The sequence below is a fragment of the Calonectris borealis genome, chromosome 3, assembly GCF_964195595.1.
Source record: "Calonectris borealis chromosome 3, bCalBor7.hap1.2, whole genome shotgun sequence".
Taxonomy (NCBI): domain Eukaryota; kingdom Metazoa; phylum Chordata; class Aves; order Procellariiformes; family Procellariidae; genus Calonectris; species Calonectris borealis.
This window is the reverse complement of record NC_134314.1, coordinates 83,057,981-83,076,360: the sequence shown is the minus strand read 5'-3', so window position 1 is coordinate 83,076,360 and position 18,380 is coordinate 83,057,981. Positions and strand designations below refer to the sequence as shown.

At 46.7% G+C, this 18,380-nt stretch overlaps 1 protein-coding gene and 1 long non-coding RNA gene across 15 annotated transcripts in view; one reads left to right on the top strand and one right to left on the bottom strand.

Annotated features, from left to right (window-relative positions):
• Window positions 1-3,368: 3,368 nt before the first annotated feature.
• On the bottom strand, window positions 3,369-10,108 carry LOC142080654 (uncharacterized). The gene is made up of 2 exons (XR_012673076.1): window positions 9,418-10,108; window positions 3,369-8,406 (listed from the first exon to the last, which is right to left on the bottom strand). It is a non-coding gene; the product is annotated as an uncharacterized LOC142080654 (long non-coding RNA).
• Window positions 10,109-10,341: 233 nt separating this feature from the next.
• Window positions 10,342-18,380, top strand: part of EGLN1 (egl-9 family hypoxia inducible factor 1) — a 46,799-nt gene continuing 38,760 nt past the window's right edge. For 9 of the 14 annotated variants that reach the window (XM_075146440.1, XM_075146438.1, XM_075146433.1 and 6 more), the window contains exon 1: window positions 10,650-11,770. In XM_075146440.1, the coding sequence (XP_075002541.1) occupies window positions 10,838-11,770 (933 nt within the window). In that variant the 5' untranslated portion in view covers window positions 10,650-10,837. Of the gene's footprint in view, window positions 11,771-18,380 lie in introns of all 14 variants that reach the window. The other 5 variants (XM_075146442.1, XM_075146441.1, XM_075146443.1 and 2 more) reach the window with 2 other exon arrangements.

The following is an 18,380-nucleotide window of genomic DNA, read 5'->3' as shown; positions in this document are numbered from 1 at the left end:
AATGCATGCTACTATTTGAAATCCCATTTGTACATGCTTTGTCACGGTGTATTTAAAAGCCATACATATAACCAAGTAATTTGTCATCCGTTTTGGTTTTGGCTTTTTTTTCTTGTAAACACACACATTGTATCATACATTCTAGCCCATCCAAGATCAGATTGTTCTGATCTTAAAATTCTACCATAAAACCTTAGCACGCTGAAAGAAGTAAGTACTGTTCTGGCATGGGAAGCACATCTCCCTCACCTTTAGAGAAATTGTATCTGGATGACACTTTCAGGAAGGCAAAGGGATGATAATCTTGTAGGGCAATGGCTCAGTGTTCCTATATTATCATTTCCATATTATTTTTATATCAACAAAATAAAGATCTCTCTTAACTCTGAAACTCTGCTGGCAGGAAGAAAAACATTTAAAGATTGCATATCAAAGGCCTTTGAGATCAAATAATAACTTATCTGTAGCCCAGTGTGTTCAATATGCAGTCTGTGAGCAGAAAAATGGTTTGCTTTCATTTTTCATTCTTCTGTAGACAGAATGTTGTCTCCCAAATTAGCTTTGTTGGCTCCAAATTACTGTGCTTAGTCAAAAGTAAGCCTCTTTTTTATATTTTCAGATTTTTTCCCCAAAATAATCAAACAGGTAATGCAGTATTCCTCTTTCAAAATATTATAACTGAGATCTTGGTATTACCATGAGGCTGAGCTATCAGAAGTCAGAGTGAAATTTTCCTTTTTCAATCCCATTTTTTCAGTTATTTCTTTTGAAAATAATACGTGAAGCTTAACCCCAACAAAATTTTTGCCCCACATTTAAACTGTAGATAAATAGTGGAAAATACACTGTAGCTAAATTTTGGATGACAACGCTTTTTAATCTGCTGTCACAATCAAGGGACCTACATTAATGCAAATGGACAGTGTTAGGACAGATTTTTCTAGCTTCTGTAGCAGTCAGCTGGTTTTCTTCTATATTTACACATTTTTTAGAAACAAAGTTCCAAGTGTTTTGCTCTCAGAACTTACTCTACAGTTATGTTTGTGATTACTCTGTCGCATATTATCTCACTCATGACAGTCCATCAGAGCAATTAAAAACGTGGTAAACTACAGTAATTCTTACAGCATTTATTGCTGTTTTCATTGATCCCAGTGAAACCATTTCTCCATTCATTCTGGAGAGTGAAAGATCTCCTTTTCAGGAGTGTTTCTTGACTGATGGAGGGAATATCAGGTATCTTTGTCATTTGCAGCTGACAGTCGCTGTGGCTGCATTTTCCACTCTGCCGGCAGTAGTTTCTGTGTAGGATCTAAGGGAATTTCTCCCTGCACACTCATTTTTGGGAAGAGCCTTCCATCTTTTTCTCCTCTCAACCTGTCCGCAGACCTCATCTCACCTTCAAGGAGATCCTGTCCTACCATGCCACGCGGTAACTCTCCTTCCGCTGCCGCCATCGGAGCTCAGCACTCCCCTGCAGAACAGCATTGCAGAACCTCCTCGGGGATGAAGACCTCCTCTATTTATAGAGCGCTGAGGCTAGATGAAAGTTTCGAGAGCTTTCTGGAAGGGCTCCCATCTAGCTGCTCTGAAGGCTTACAAAGGGAAATGAGCTTGCTACCTTGCTTTATAGCTTTGCCCTGCATATAGCATTCACTAAACCTTTGCAGTAAAATATATAGTGCACCAGGCAAGCATTTGATGTTATACAGTGGCATTTATGAACCTCTGAAGTTGTTTTCTTCCTGACATGCCTCATTCATATCTGGATTACAAATGCAAAATCAGTGGCTTGGGGCAGATTCTCTAACATGAACCCACATTCTCAATTGATTTTTATCCTAGCTCTATGATTCAGTGCTATCTTACAGAGAGGGAGAACTGTTTTTAGCTTCGTGCTGTAGTTTTTTCTTAAAAGATCCAGTCTCTTGAGGCTGGTATTTTTAAATCGAAAATAACGTTCTATTAGCAAATGCACTGCTGAGTGTTGCTCCACAAAGATATGATTCAGCATTTTTTTTACTCATGTCAAAAATGAAATACGGAATATTTCTTAAAATAGGGGAGAAATGATCACCCTAGCTAAAATAAGGTAGGACCCAGGCTGGGTACGCAGAGTAGGCATATCCACAAACACACGAGCCTTTGTGTGTATATGAGCTAGCCATGTTTGGCCTCTCACATTGATAAGTTGCTGTTTATTTAAAAAAAAAAAAAAGCAGCAAGCCCTTAACTACTTTTGCCCACAGCACATGGCTTTTAATTGGAGGATATGTTTACACAAGGGAGAGTTGCCTCCCACCCAAATTTCAACAACACGTACCATTTGGTAAATAGGTGAGGACAGAGTCTCTATCTATTCTCTGCCTATCCCCTCCAGTTCAAACTCTGTATCACACAGCGAGGAAACTGTAATCTGAGGAACCCTTTCAGGAATCTGTTTTTTAATGAAAACTCCTGAACATGCTCCTAGCATTAGACGCAGTCTGAGGTTAACCCCCTCCCAAAACAAACAAACAAACAAACAAACAAACAACAACCAAAAAACGCCAACCAACAACAAAAAAAACCCAGACAGAATAATGCCAGGGGAAAACGTAAGCCTAATAAAACAGTAAGGAAAAAAGTGAAATCCGCCTCCTGACAAGATAAGCATTATCATCTTCCATTGCACTGTGGGTGGATGAAGAATGTGTAAATTGCTTGCTGACCTGCTTTTTGCTTCTGCATAAAAATGAAAGGCCATTTCTTCTAGTACCAGTAAATGCCACCTTATCTCTAGGTCACTAATTAGCTAGCTGGGTGAGCAAGGAACAGGTTCAGGGGTAGCAATTCTAACAATGACAAACCGATGCAGCACGATAGCAAGACTCAGACGCAACCCAGCCCTAATTACAACTCTGTAGCACGTACTATCACTCCGAGAGCAAACCAAAGATGTTAATAATTCATATTCAGCTGTGTGCTTGCATGAACTCCTGGTAAGTTTAATTTTCTGGGACCTAATATTTAGGTACTGCTTTGTAAGAGCTCTCCAGTGTACAATTCCAGCATTATGTTTTACTGGATTCATTAACAGTGTCGTGCCATCTGAATGTCCATTGAAAGAGACAAAACGAAAAGGGTCAATTTAGATCATGCAGGCGGAAGACAACAATTTTTCATACTAATATAGGAATTTAAATTACTATATATCCACTGGTTTATTAAATATCTGGTTTAGTAAATATCTGTCCTTGGTATAAGTTGCTTGGAAAGTGCTTTAAAACATGCTGAAATACCTTACTCTGGTATTAGACTAAGAGTATTTGCACAGAGGGTTGTGCTTGTTAGCATAGGAAACAAGAAGACACAGAACACCATCATAATCAGTGTGCATCAATATCACAATTTTTAATACTGCATTTGTTCAGTTCTAAAATCTCAAGAACTACTTTAATCAACAGACAGAACCTTTCAACTACTAAAAACTGAAAAGAAAAAAAAACCTTACAAAATGTGAGTCCCTGGCATGCTGTTCACAGAATCGATAGCCTAGAACACCTCTCCCCGCACCCTTAGATAGCAGAATCAGCTGATGCTAGCCATTATCCTGTCTTGGTATAGAATATCCTGCACTTTGGATCTGCTGATTATACAGTTTTGAAAGGAAAAGCTGCTCTCTCAGTTAGGGAGAAAGCAGAAATGGCTCAACTTATATAATATGAAGTAAATAAGGGTGAAGTTATATGACATGACTGAGTCAATTTACTGTTCTGACTTGGGTGGTCCTGCTTTTCCCTCCCTGACTCCTGGCCCTGCTGGTCCACACCCTCTCTTGCACCACATCAAACCAGTTGGTAAGCCGATCCAACTTGTTAATCCAACAGAAAACTATTCTCTTGAACTGACTCACCAAAGGGCTTGACAAGCGTGGTGCTATGGAACATGCTGCTGGAGGGAGCAGAACCACCCCTTTCGGTGGGCAGCAACTCAACATCGTGGCTTAAACGTAGGCCAGCTGAAGAAGGCATTGCAGGAGGGCACAAGAGGCGCACTGAAGGCAATCAGAAGGGCATGGAGTAAAGGCCCGTGTCTTCGAGAAGGATGGAAATGCAAGAAAAGGCATCACAACGCCCTTGAGAGCAACAGGGCATTGCATCCCGATATGCATCAGAGGGGTGCATGGGAATACAGGCCCCGTCCCGGTAGAAAGGGGAACGGGGAGTGCAGGAGAACACGGTGCTGAGCTGTACTGAGTCCATCCAGATTGCGATGGCTCTTCAGGGTTCAGGCTCACAATGCTTGTGTGCATGTGCGTGTCTGTAGCCAGCCCTGGCAAAGGTGAGCTCTTCAGGACAGATCTGCTATCTTGATAGTTTAACAACATATGAGCTATGATATTGTATCCCCATTGTTCGAGAAAAGGAGGACACCATTGTTCACTTGGAAAACAAACAAAACTGAAGCCTGCCCCCATTCTTCTCAAGAAATTGCCTCATCAAAAAAAAAATCAAGCCCCCGAGTCTTACTGAGGAATAACACCTAGTCAGTCTTATCAGTTCAAAAACTCCACTATTGTCTTTTCCTTCCTCTCTTAAATTACTGAGACAGGTTTCTCCTTTCATATCAGCAAATGTTTGAAGCTTGCTCTTTTCTTGGAATCTCTCTTACTGGTACGACTACCTCAGTAAGAAGAAGCATTCAGAGATATCAGAAATTATGCTAGCCAGCTGGAGAAAGGGAAAAGAAGCTGCATCTTCACTCAAAGATAAAATGTCCAGTCTTTAACAAATACATCTTTATGGCTTCAGGAACAGTTCTTGAGTTCCTCTCTTGAGCTCTGGGTAATAGTTTCCAGGGAATCGGAGAAAAAAACCGGAGACTGTAACTTATTAAATAGCAGGATATATTGTAATGCATGAGCTGAGGCGCTCTCAAGCTTCCCAAACCAAGGGGCACAGAGCAAACCGTCCTTCGTGCCCACACCCCAGGGCATCCCTGTTCTCTTTTCCAAACGCAAGGCCAGGCACTGGCAGAAGAGAGAACTACGTGCCTGGCAGCTGAAAGACAAGGAAAGAGAAAATATAACGTGCAATAAATCAGGTACGTGCAAAATAATCGTGGCAGGCCACATCATCCTAACACTGCTCGGCATTGTTTCCACCTTGATGATCTTTCAGCATGTCACGATGCTGAATCATGATGACACACGGGTGGGAAGCACATATCAGATGCAAAGTGAAAAGGTCATGTTATGATTGTGGCCCTACGAAGCACTGGAGAGACTTTCTTTATGTTGGAGTCCCTTGTTCTTACGCTGGAAGACTTGTCTGCACCGAAATAGAGAAAAGCTTCCGGAGCAGTTCAGATAAATTTGACCTACATACAGATAAAACAGGAATCTTTTTTTTTTCAAAACTGTTTATCGCTGTATCAGTGCATGGATTTCAAATAGTGTTTAAAAAATGTTCTTTAAAAGTAACTTTCTGTCCATAACTGGACTTTAAGCACCCCGAGGGCCTGCTGGCTTGCTTAAGTTAGAGGCCAAAAATGTACATAATTGCCAATCTTTAGCAAGACAGGGAGTTCTTTTCTAACCAAAGCCAGAAATACTCCCGCTGGAGAAACCTCACAATGAATGTGGAAAAAGCTTTTGAACTTTCCATGGTACAAAATTTAAAATGAGGACAAAACTGGAATGAGTCAGTCTTGAGCATTTTCTAAGCTCTGCTGCATTTCCGTAGCTTTACAGATACAGACATCTGGCAGGAAAAAAAAAAAGGACATTGTCCTGTACTTGACTAGCGTAATTAATTTTTCTTTAAATATGAATAAAATTATTAAAGTAGTCAAATATTTTAATATGTATAAATCTCTCTGGATCAACCCTAACCATATTTTTGGTGTAATAAAAATAGGCTATATTCCCAGAGAAGCAAATGCATATCATTTCAGACAGATTCAGGGACAGCAAAAAACAATTTTAGCTGAAGAGCCCGGAGGAATCCCGCAGTATTAAACACAATATTAAACGCAAGTTTACACAAAGTAATTGAGAATACGTCTCCTTATAATTTAGCCCAACCCTTGTAATCTCAGATTATAATGAAAGGTTTTTCCTTTAAACATTACACCATTATGTTATTCAGTGATAAACAACCAAATGATTCTGTTACTTTCAGCAAAAACTTTCAGGGAAACTCTACAATGGCATCAACGAGCACTAAGTGGGATGGGAGGTGGTCCAGGGTACTGCGGATTGTTTTCAGGGCTCTGAGCCTGATTCTCCGTTGTCCCAAGGGCTGTGTGCCACTTCATACTGTGACAGGAGAAGATGGAGCTCTTGGCGTATCCGAGAGCTGAAGCCTGGATCTTGAAACTGCTGAGGCCCCTTAGCTTGTGCTGGCCACAGACTGACTTGAAGGGGCCCTGCGACCCTGTGCTCCTCAGTAACGGCGGGCCAGAGCCAGTCAACAACCCTACACTTTCCCGATCACCTCTAATGAGTGACCCTTTCCTCGCTTTGCAGAAACAGGGGCGGGGGAGGTATTTGGGAGATGAATAAACCATGCTAACCCTTTGAGTACCTCAGGAAAGGAACGTGCATTCAACAAAGGAGCACTTGCATAGCCTTGTGCATGTACTTTGTACAGTTTGTCCTGATTAGAAAGGAAGTGAGTTTAACAGAGAATCCAACTCAGACGAACAGTTCTCTAGTTTTATTTGGAAAAGCTGCAAACCTGTTACAGTTCACTTGCTAGTATGAAAAGCAAGCTTGAAAAATGCCACTGTTGAGATCAGTGAATAATGGTTTAAGTGGAGTAGGAGCAGTCAGGCTGAAGAACATGGTGGAGTGGTTTGGAGGGAAGAGAGCAAATGCTACAAGCCCCCAAGTTCTGAATTTTAATCGTGACGCTGTCATGGACACACATGTGTCTGACTGCTGCTTTACGCTACCACCAACCTCAGGAGCATGTGTAGCTTCCAAGCGACCTTCTAGGCAGCAGTGAAAAACTGGACTTTTTTCCTGTTCACAGCAAAACTACCTGAAGATGAGATTACGTTTTAGTTAAACTTTATTTCTAAGCTGATTTTATTCTGTGAATTAAACTTCTCTAATCTTGTTATTCTGCATTTCCCCCTCTCCCGGGGCTTCAAAGATTCTTTTTTGGTTACTTATACAACCTTATCGCTGCAGTACTCAAAATATATATAGCATTGTATAAATGCAAGTATTATTACTACTTAATGAAAACAGAAAAGTTATTAATTGACCAACCCTTTTTTTTTTCATTTCTAATAAACATATCAGATCCATATCTAAGTGGTGACAAAAAACTATGACCTTGCATTAAGTTTATCCCACAACATCCTCATCGTGACTGGTATTACTTTAAAGACTTTTCATCTGCATTCTCTGCAAAGCAGTATGTCTCATCATTGCCTATTCACTAGCCAAGTTATTTTCCAACATTCACTGACACAGACAAGAAATTAGCTATCTTGGAAATACTATGTTAGGGAGCAAGTAAATACTAACCAGCAGAAAAGAAAGAGGAGGAAGTCCCTTCCCTCTCAGTTTTGGCAACCATCACAGTGGTCATTTTACTTTGTATACCATATGTTGCTTTTCGTCGTGCTTTGTCCCTACGCTCTCTTTTAAGGAACAAGTTCTTTGGCAATGAATACAGTCTTTATATGCTTGGAAAACATTTCTAGCATGTTGTAGACACTATTGTAATATACATACTCATTGTCTTCCAGAGTTTCCTTACCACCACCACTCTTTTCTGCAGCTTTGTCACTGGACAACAACCTTCATTAAATTGTTTTGTGCTGCTGGTGAGGTGCTGTAATCATAAAATACGGCAAACGCTTCATATATCCAAAGATGGATTTTGCTGAACTTGGTATTTCTGTTGATCACGCTGGGGAACAGTATGTCAAGACAACCTGAAGTAGCTCAGCACATTAGCAAATGTAAAAACTAAGACCAAGACCTTTAATTGCATCCCAAAAGACATGTGGGAAAGAGAGGGAAAGAGCAAAAGACTTTTGAAGCCAAATTAGCCCATGAATTAATAACTATCATCAGGTTTTAGCCAGGCACCATATTTGTACCTTGGTCCTTTTCTTATTTGTTTCGTAGCTGGACTATTGAGTTTTGAGTCTGTGACTTTCATCTCCATTGTGTTTGCTGAAGGAGTACGCAACAAATGCAAAAGGTCTTTAACTCTTCAGTTTCTTTCTGGCAGAACATCATTGTTTGCATTTCTGAAGTTTTTGGAAATAACAGCCTTGACTCTCTTCTCGTTTAGCCCGGTTTAACAATGCTGTGAGTCCAAGGAATTCAGTTGCATTAATCTCAGTTTAAAGCAAGCTAGAGGAATGCCTAGCCTTGTATTTCTGACATACCTCATATACCTGTAGTTAAAGAAAAACTCTCATTAAACCTAGATTAAAAATCTGTCCACTTCATGCTCTGGACTTAAAACTTGTTTTTAACCCACTTCCTTCTGCCTCTATCTTTTTCCTCCCTTTAAGAGCAATGAACAAAGAAATTACTTATCTGCAACTCTATCTGGTTTTAGTTCCCAGCTTTTCCAGTTCATTTGGCTTTTTTTTTTTTTTTTAATTCAGCCTTGGAGCTTGCTGAACACATTCACCTTGAAATCTCATCCTTTGAGCCTTCACGACCTTGTCCTCTCAGTACTCCTTTTGCCTTTCTAATAATTCACCCTGTTTTTCCTTCTCATTTTCTGTGTATGTACCACAGGCGTTTATAGCCTTGGCACACTTTGTTTCTCCTTTTACATCCTTCACGTAGTACACACAGTGCCTAACATTCCTCCAAGACCTATTGCTATGTCAGTTAATTTCAAAACCAGTTCTATATAGTGAGATGATAAGAACCAAACCATTTTAATTGTGTACATAAAGCCATCTCACTATAATACAAGTATATTACAGTCTTAAGCTTAACAACAGCCTGTGAGGAGTGAAAGCATTGCTATTCCTCTTCTGCAATGGCAAAGAAAAACTGATTTATCCAAAAATCACACGAAAGCCCGTGGCAGCCTATGGGTTACCAACCAGAGGATTCATTTCACCCTTCTACCTCCAGATCCATGTATTTGACACTTCTTGGACTTTAGAATGGATTTGCTTAACTTAGAGGCAGTGCACACCAACTGCAGGCGCTGCCTCTCACTAGCCCATGGAGCGAACACTTGCTGTCTGCTCTCTGAGGGGGTGTGCAGGAGAACCCCCAGCCTGGGAGGAGTCCATGCTCCAGCTTACCGTGAGGCTCTGAGGCACCGACCACCATGTTGGGCTGTATCGCAGGAAATTACAGAATACACTCCACTTCCCTAACATCTACTACAAGCAAGCAAAGCCACGGTTAAGCCGGATCGATCGGAGCTTACACGTCACCTCAGAGGAGTCCAGGTCCTCGTGTGGCTTCCGACAGCCGACGCAACTGTGTCGGGACCTTCGTCCCTCCACCGGCGCTGCTCTGCCAAACCAGCTTCCTTCTTCCTGTCAGGGGCTTTGCCACCGTTGGTCACAGCGCTGGCCCCAACTCCTGGCCTCTCTTGGTTTCAGCGGCCACATCACCTGCTCCTTGTTCCTGCATTTTACTTTTTTTTCTCTTAACCGGCCTTCGTTACCGCCGAGTTAGATGGGACAAAAGCCACAGGTTACTTACGAGGGGGCCAGCACACGTTCTGCTCTGCCGGCTATCTAGGGGGGTGTTTTGGGGCCTACCGGAGTGACAAAACCTGGCCCTGCAATGTGGCCGGGTGCCGCCGCCACCCTCCCTGTCACTCAAGGCCACAGCGCCCGGCTTCCGTGTCAGCCCGGCGCCCCTCCTGCTCCTCGGTGCCGCCGCCTCCTCTGCGGCGGGCCCGCAGCCCCTCCGCTCAACCCGGGTGGGGGGCAGCGGGCAGCTCGCCGCTGGGGACGGGGACAAGGGCACCCACGGATTAGCGACCTACCGCCCACCCGGGGACGGCGGGGGTGTCCCGGGCAGCCCAGACCGGTGACACCCCCCAGCAGTTCCCCCCCTGTCCCTGGCGGCGTGGGTCCGCGGCGGAGGCGCCCGGGGAGGCCGCGGTCCTGGGGAGGCCGCGGTCCTGGGGAGGCCGCTTCCGCCCGCCCTCCCGCCTCCGCGGGGGCACCCCGGCTGAGGCCGCCCGGCCCCGGCCCGAGGCCTGTCCGTGCGCTCGGCGCCGGGGCTGGGCCCCGCGGCTGCGGCGGTGCGGTGAGGCCGCTCGGCCCCTCCGCGCGGCGCGGCGCGGCCTGCCCCGGCCCGGCCCCGCCCGCCTGGCGGCGCGGCCCCGCCCGCCTGACGCGCCGGCGGCGCTGGCGGGCTGGAAGTGGCGTACGTGCACAGCGGGCCGCGAGAGTGGCGCCTCCTCCTCGCCCCGACACAGCGGCGGAGGCGCGGCGGGGAGAGGCGGCGGCCGCGCCGGCCCGCGCACTGGGCAGAGAGGCCGGCGGGGAGCGGAAGGCAGCGCCCCCACCGCGCCAGCCGGCTGTCCCCCGCCGCCGCTCTCCCCTTCGGCCGCGCCGCCGCCGGCGGGGCGGCGATGAGGCGGCGCTAGCGGCGTTAGCGGCGCAGGGAGGGCGGCGCGGGCCCCCGCGGCAGCCCCGCGCCCGGCCGCCCCGAAGGAGGCCGCGGGCCGGCGGAGGCGGAGGGCGGCGGGGGCCGCGGCGGAGCCGGGCGGCCATGATGCAGTGAGCGCTCCCTCCTCGCGCGGCCGGGCGGGGGCCCGCGTTAGCGCCGCTCCCGCCCGCCTCCTTACATAACCCCTCGGCGGCGGAGCGGGGCTGCGGCGGCACCACCAGCGCCATGGCGAATGACAGCGGCGGCGGGGCCGGCCAGGGCGGCGGCGAGAGCAGCGGCGGCGGCAGCAGCGGCGGCGGCAGCAGCAGCAGCAGCGAGCGGGACCGGCAGTACTGCGAGCTGTGCGGGAAGATGGAGAATCTGCTGCGGTGCGGGCGCTGCCGCAGCTCCTTCTACTGCAGCAAGGAGCACCAGCGCCAGGACTGGAAGAAGCACAAGCTCATCTGCCGCGGCGGAGGCGCGGCGGCCGCAGCAGGGGGCGCTGCCGAGCCCCGCGGCGGGCACCCCCCGCCGACCCGCGCCCACAGCGCCGGGGCCGCGGCGGGAGGCGGCAGCCGGGCGGCGGGGGGGGCCGGGGCCGCGGCGGCGGCGGGGAAGGGCGCAGCGCCGCCGCCCCCGGAGGCCGCTGGCGAGGCCGCCCCGCTGACCAACAACCACATCGCCGCCGCAGCCGCCGGCGGTGAGGCGGAGGCCCCAGCCGCGGCCCAGTCCCCGTCGCCCTCCGGGGAGGCGGTGCTGCTGTACCGGGACAAGTCGAACCTGTACCCGGGCGGCGTGCAGGCGGGGCCCGGCGGGGCCGCGCTGCGCCCCAACGGGCAGACGAAGTCGCTGGTGCCGCAGCGGCTGGCGCTGGAGTACATCGTGCCCTGCATGAACAAGCACGGCATCTGCGTGGTGGACGACTTCCTCGGCAAGGAGCTGGGCGGGCTGGTGGCCCAGGAGGTGCGGGCCCTCCACCACACCGGCCGCTTCACCGACGGGCAGCTCGTCAGCCAGAAGAGCGACTCCTCCAAGGACATCCGCGGCGACAAGATCACCTGGGTGGAGGGCAAGGAGCCGGGCTGCCAGACCATCCGGCTCCTCATGAACAGCATGGATGATCTCATCCGACACTGCAACGGCAAGCTGGGCAACTACAAAATCAACGGCAGGACGAAAGTGAGTGCGGAAGCCGGGACCCGGTGACCCCCCCCTGCAGCCGGAGGGGCTTTGCCGCGGGGGGGGGCGGGAGCGGGGCGGCGGAGCCGGCGCTTCCCCGGGCAGGGCCGTGTGTGCGCGCACGTGTGCGCCTGTCTGCGGGTGTGCGTGCGTGTGCGCACGTCCCTCTGCGTCTGTGCGTGTGTCGGTGCGTGTCTCTGTGCGCGTGGGCCCGCTGCCGCCCCGCTCCCCCGAGCCGCCTCCCGCCCGGCCGCGGCGGGACCCGCGGGTCCGGGCCGGGTTGGCCGCAGCCTCGGCGGGTGCTGGCGCCCGGGGATTGCTCTCGAGCGAGAAGGCGTGAGAGGGTTTGCTTCCCTCCTCGCTTTTCCAGAGCAGGGAGAAAAAAGCGATCTCATTTATATCCCTGCGTTTTGTTAAAAACTTGACCTGGAAACTGATCCGCTGGGGGATGGATATTGAAGTGCAAGTTCTCCCGTGGTCTCCCGAAAAAAAAGCCATATACTGGCTGGCTGCTGAACAGGGCGGGTAGCGTGTGCGAGGCACCGGCGTTCTCGGGAGAAGCGGCAGCGCGCACCTCACCTGGAGCCGCGCTTGCCGAGTAGTATGAAAAATTCCGTGCATAACGTTTGCAGGCTCGCATGAATAGGCCGGGTTTTGGTAAGTCCTGGCTCAGAATGCGGCCTGCTGGACGTAAAAGTGCGGATAGGAGACCAGCGTCGGCGGGCGAGTGCCCCGGCGGCACCGTAAACCCGTGAGTTCCAGTGCGACCCCCGGGCAGTTGGTGCTGCAGCGGGCAGCAGTCACAGCCGTGGGGAGCAGGGTGGCTTTGGGAAGAGTTGTTTTTTTTTTTTTTAACTATCGTCAAGTCTTTTTTTTGAAAAAATCTTACTCTTTAGCTGTATTTGGAGACCGGAGAACCAAGTCAAAATCTCCCATTGTATTAGCCTAATTTGCAATTCCCTTCCAGTCCTTTAAATAAAATTCACGCCCTTGGTACAGGACTAGTAATGAATATTCATCAGTATCTTTTCAGTTTTTTTAAAAAAAAGAGGGGGGGAAGCCCCTTCACAATTTGCTACCTCTATTAAAACATAAGGAAGCTAGTGAATCGGTAGGAACCATCCCGCCGTGGTAGTTGCAGTGTCACAGACAGACTGTTGTTGCTGCAGCTGCAGAATCTCAGCTGGTAGGAAGCTGCGGGAGGGAGGAGGGGAGAAACTGGAAGGCAAAAAACAGCCTTGGATTTGTTTGGGGCACGGGAAACTCCCTTGATAAAGAAAAGTGGGTGGGAATTTTTCTTTTTTTTTTTTTTTTTTAAATGCGGGCTTTGCGTACCTTTAGTTGAACGAGTACCGTGCTAAAAATTTTTAACGGGAATGGTCTAGACTCTAGACTAACTTTTTAATGGTCTAGACTCCTCTTAGATCCCCGTTAGCTTGGACTTTTCTAAGCCAACTTATCTTTCAGACGGTCCTAAAATCTCTTCAAGGCCCCAGTGCTTCAAACTTGCACTCTAAAAATACCAGTGGCTTTGCTGGATTTCAATTTTATGCAGCAAAGAGGAATACTATTTCTGTTTATATGTGCAGCGGTGTGCTTCTGTAAATAATACATGCCAGAGCTCTAGAAAGGGACATTTGGAATTGTAATCCTGAATCACGCGTGTGATTCCTGGACTACTGTCTCTTACGTTTCTAAGTAGTACTTTTTGAAGGAGAGAGAAGAATCTCTTCACGCTGCACGCTTTTGTGGAGCAACAGCAAAGCAACGAAGATTGTTTAGCCCCACTTGGCTTTCAGTCACTGCTAAAATTCCTCTGTATTTGGGGGATCAGGACAGGTGCAGGGATCAGATCAGTAAAGGTGCAGTGCTTTACTCCTTGGTGGTACAGAAATGCATTACTTTCTGTCGTCTCACCTTCCCTTGCTTACTTCCCCACAAAAGTCAGTGCTTGTAGTGCTGCAGGAATGCTCGGTTCCCTAAAGTTTCAGCAAGAGCAGAATGAAAACTGTCAGTCACTCTCACAGATTCACCCCGAGTTGAATAAACAGAAGCAGTCAGTGAGAAAAGATGGACAAGTCAGTGGAAGAGTTTGATCTGTTGAAACGTGGGTTTGTCAGTGTTTGGGAATGCTTATTTGTAAAGTCAGAAGGGATAGGAGTGGTGTGACTTTCACCTCTCTTCTTTTGTGTCCACAGAGAACTGCACTTCTCCTCTGCCACTAATGCCGCAGTAAGTTAAGTCGAAGGGCTGTGGCGGGGGGGAGCAGTCCGGCAGTGGAAACTGCTTCTCTACATGCCTTCAGGGCTCCTGGCTGTTTAGAAGGAGAAAGGGAAGATGTAAAATAAACACAGAGACACTTCTTGGTTATCTGAAGTAATTTTTTTCTTCACTTCTTGCCTCTGCTTTTTCTGAATCGAGGTTTGATTGTGTGGCTGCTGGAGTCCTGGTATACTTTTTATCCTTGGCAATATAGATGGGTGTGCAGTGGGGGTACTGTAATAGCTGCAGTAGGTTACTCTGGAGCTTTTCTGTTAGTGCACTTTGCGTGGTGACAGCTGCTTAGTTCATTTAGTCAAATACAGTCTGCTTTCGAATCTTGATGGGTATGTTGGATTTGCATTCACAGCAGACTTTTTTAAAGGAACGATCCACGTGTAATACTTATTCTTACTGGTTTCATTTCAAGTAATAGGACCAAAATGCATGGAAATGTAGCACACATCGACCGACTGAGCCCTTACAGAATAATTCTACTACTCCTGTGTGCGTATGTTGCAATACTGTGGTTTACATAGTTGGTGTGTGGCGAACTTAGTGCACCATTTTACTGAAGGTGCTAAATAAACCAATTTGCAGCGTCACTGGTGAGATTTGTAATTCCCTAGCATCTGAACCAGCAAAAGAATTCCAGCCCTTGGGGATCCCCCTGCCCTCTCTAAAACACTACCAAAGCTAGCCGCACAAGGTGATGGGTTGGCACGGTATTAAATGATTGCAGTTTGGTACGGCACCTCAGGCAACAGGGGACCTCCTAGAATTGGGCTGTGCTCGTAAATGTCAGGGGTGTAGCTGTGCTGAGGAGATCTAGGTGATGAAGTCTAGGAGTTGGTATTTCTTAAAAAACATTCTTCATTTACTGAGAAATCAGATGTGCAGTGTTGTAGCTTTGAGGAGAAGGTGATTTTGTATTAACAGTTCTAAAGATGTGTTGTTTTGAGTTTTTTTTTAAGCCTAACTTTAATTTTTTTTATTAGATCTTTAAATGAAAAACAAGCAAAAAACCCAAACCACTTGCAGCCAGTTATTTAAAATATTGTTGTTGGGTTCACTGCAGTGTCTTCTTAGAAAACTGGCTTTGTTTTTGAATGTTGTGCAAGGGTTGGCATTATGTCACAGGAGTCACAGGAGCTTTTATTGAATCTTTAACCTTTACCAGATCTAGTTCAAGCTCTGTAAACAAGCATATCCTATTAGAGGGAATGAATCATAAATAAATCCGCTCCACAGTGTGCTGAAATTCCTACCCTCTTTCTGTTACTGAGTCTTCAAAAATGTTTTGTTAACTAAATATACCTATAAAATCTTTTTTTAGAGTTTTATTTAGAGTTTTATTCTCTGTGTTTTAACTGGCAGCTGGGTACTTTTACAGAAGTGAATGGATTATTGATCAAAGGTTTTAATGACACTGTTGATCAAGGCTAATTGTTTTTGGTGTTGGGGAAAAATAGCTGTAGGTAAATGGAAGACATGATACCTAGATTATCACTTTAAATTTAGTTAAGGCTTAACTTGTATACCTGTTGGTATTGTTGGCATTGAACTTGCGATCACTCTACAAAGTGTCTAGAAGCAGTGCATGAAAAGGGAAAAAGAAATGGGTCTTGGGATGTATACCCTGCATCTCTTAGCCTGTAGAACTATCTATCAGGAAAAAAACTCCATTATTGTAATGGAATCTATTTTAAACTGATTTACATTCACCGGGGCCGGTGTCTTAAGGTAGAAGATATGAAATAAGGTGAAATGTTAAGTGTGAGAAGCCTGAGATTTTACATTTGAAAGTCTCTGTTAGGGGTTTTCTCTAGACTAGCTGGGCTACCTAGAACTGATCTATTTAAACTGATGTGGTTCTGCTTAGACCTGACCATCGGTAGATTACTTTCCAGCCTGAAAGGTTTCTATATAGCAGTAGGTATAAACTAGCCAACTACCTTTGAGGTCGGTGGACAGTACAGCAGCACGTACTGTCACTATTTACTCATCTCAGAAGTCCTGACTTACTGCATTCCTTGCTTTTGTTCTCTTAGTTTCTTTCTTTCCAGACTGCTTCCTTCTTTTCTCTAGCAGATGGTGGCACATACTTGCATACGTGAGCTGCAGTGTCTTTCTCCTACTTCCTGTTATTTTCTACGTTTTTCTTCTTCCATCTTTTCCCAAAATATTAATTCTCTTTTTTTTTTTTCCCTTGCTCTTATCAGTTACCACACTTGTACATGCACGTATTTCTGTTTCCTGCCTGTCCTGTCTTAGATAGCCAGTGGAGGTATAAACCTGCTCATCAAAGTCAGGGAATGAAATCCTCCTGAATCTCACGGAGGTGAGAAGGTTTTTCCTCCGTCCCCACACAAAGGCTGAGAAGGGGGCAAGGGGGAGGGGGCAGCTTTATGATTTTTGTGCTAGGTTTACCCTCTTTACCCTCTTGTGGACTCTGCTGATCATCTAAAACTTCATATAAATCTGAAGTTTGCATCCTTTACTGGTATTGCAATAATATTGGGAGATCCCAGTTGTGGACTGGGTTCCTAATAATCACTGCATAAATGGACATCTATCAGCTGTCCTGCTTCTGCTCCCATCACACCCAGCACCACCCATCTCCTAACCCTACCCCGTACCTTTTATTGGTAGGAGATTGAAGAGACAGTTTGACGGTCCCTGTTACATCCCTTTAGTTTTTGCTCCATTCCCACTGCTTTGTGTCCTGACAGAGAGCTACAGTTCACATTGCTCCATTTTAATGCTGTCCTGTCTCTACCAGTAGGCCGGTGGCACCCACTGCTTCTCAGGCACCAGTGGCTTAAAAATTTGCTTTATTGGCTGCACATTGTGCAAGCCTGCTTTTGTGCTTTTTCTTGAAATTGTTGAATTACATAATTGCTCATTTCTTACTCTCTCCCCTCCTCCAATCTCAAAATAAACTGACCTGATTGTAAGTACTTTTAACTGCTACTTATAATTCCCTGGGTGCTCATCAGTTTTCAATGTGATGCTGCATGCTAGAGCATCCTGGAGTTTTCTGAAGACCTTGTGTGCTCTGGATTCAGACTAGTCTGACTGTGCCCTGTTAAATTAGCCTCTTTCAAAGTTAGTAATGCTCCTTTAGAAAATAATCCTGTAAGAGTGAGTGGATTTCTTGTACCCTGCCGTTAGCTTTTTCCAAAAACTGGAAAGCAAAGGCTCTCTGCTCTGACCATTTATTTATGTAGCAGCTTTCCTACAAACATGTTGGATTAATGTTACCAAGGAAAGAGAAATGTAACTAAGGAGCAGTAATCATCTGATAAAGCTGAAGCTGTCAGCAGCCCTGTAGCACTGAGAGGGGGCAGAGGGAACATGAGAGGAGGATGGGTAAGTCTGAGTTTTGCAGATGCTGTTTAAAATAGCATACGGGAGACGTGAGCAAGATGTCTGGATGTTCTCTCTTTCTATTGTATCTTATTCTGCAAAACATAACTGTGAGTGTGTGTGTAGCAATGAGATGACGGATGAAAATAAGAGGTGGAGAATAAGGGCTCAGCAACCAAGCAGGTACTGAGCAGCGAGGACAGTGTTGGAGCGCTGGTAGAAGGCACAGAGGCACGTGCGGGGCTCTGCTGCAGCTCAGGTGAGTCCTGCTCTGATCGGAGGACCCAAGAGCTGCGGCTGGGGATCCAGGCTGAGGAATGTCTGTAAAGCGGGGGGCTTTCCCTCAATTTGCTTGTGGCATGCCGGGTTACAGAGATCCTTCTGTATCATTCTGGGGATTTATTTCGCTATCACGCCTTGAATTTATTTCTTGGTAGAAAACTTACTGATCTAATTGGTTCCTAATGGATGACCGTATGAGTTTGAATTTGTCACTGAGTTGTGGGGAAGTGTGGCAAGGTCTCTCTCAGTCTCACAATACTCACTTGATTTGCTTGACTTTGATACAGAATATGACCGATGCTCGTCCTTATTGATTCTTTTCCTGACAGCGATGTTTCTGTTGGCGATGGTGTTTTTTTCTAGATGAGTGTGCTGGTCAGCGAAGAATCGTATGGTGATTCATCGATACTCAGCAGCCCACAGTTCTTATATCCCTGTTGGGGTAGAGCCCTGACATGCAGTGAGCACACTAACATTTATTGTTCCTCATATACAAGCATTTTTGGTCCCAAACGGAACAGATGATGAAAAGGCTGTCTGTTGTCTCTAATGCAAATGATCTTTTGAGCGAGAAGCACAGCATCCAGAAAAGATACTTGTTTATGGCCAGTGAAAACGAAAATACGAACATTGCCGACGTTCTGGCAGGTTCTCCTACTAGAGAAAATTACAAAGATACACTAAATCCTGAGGGGCAACT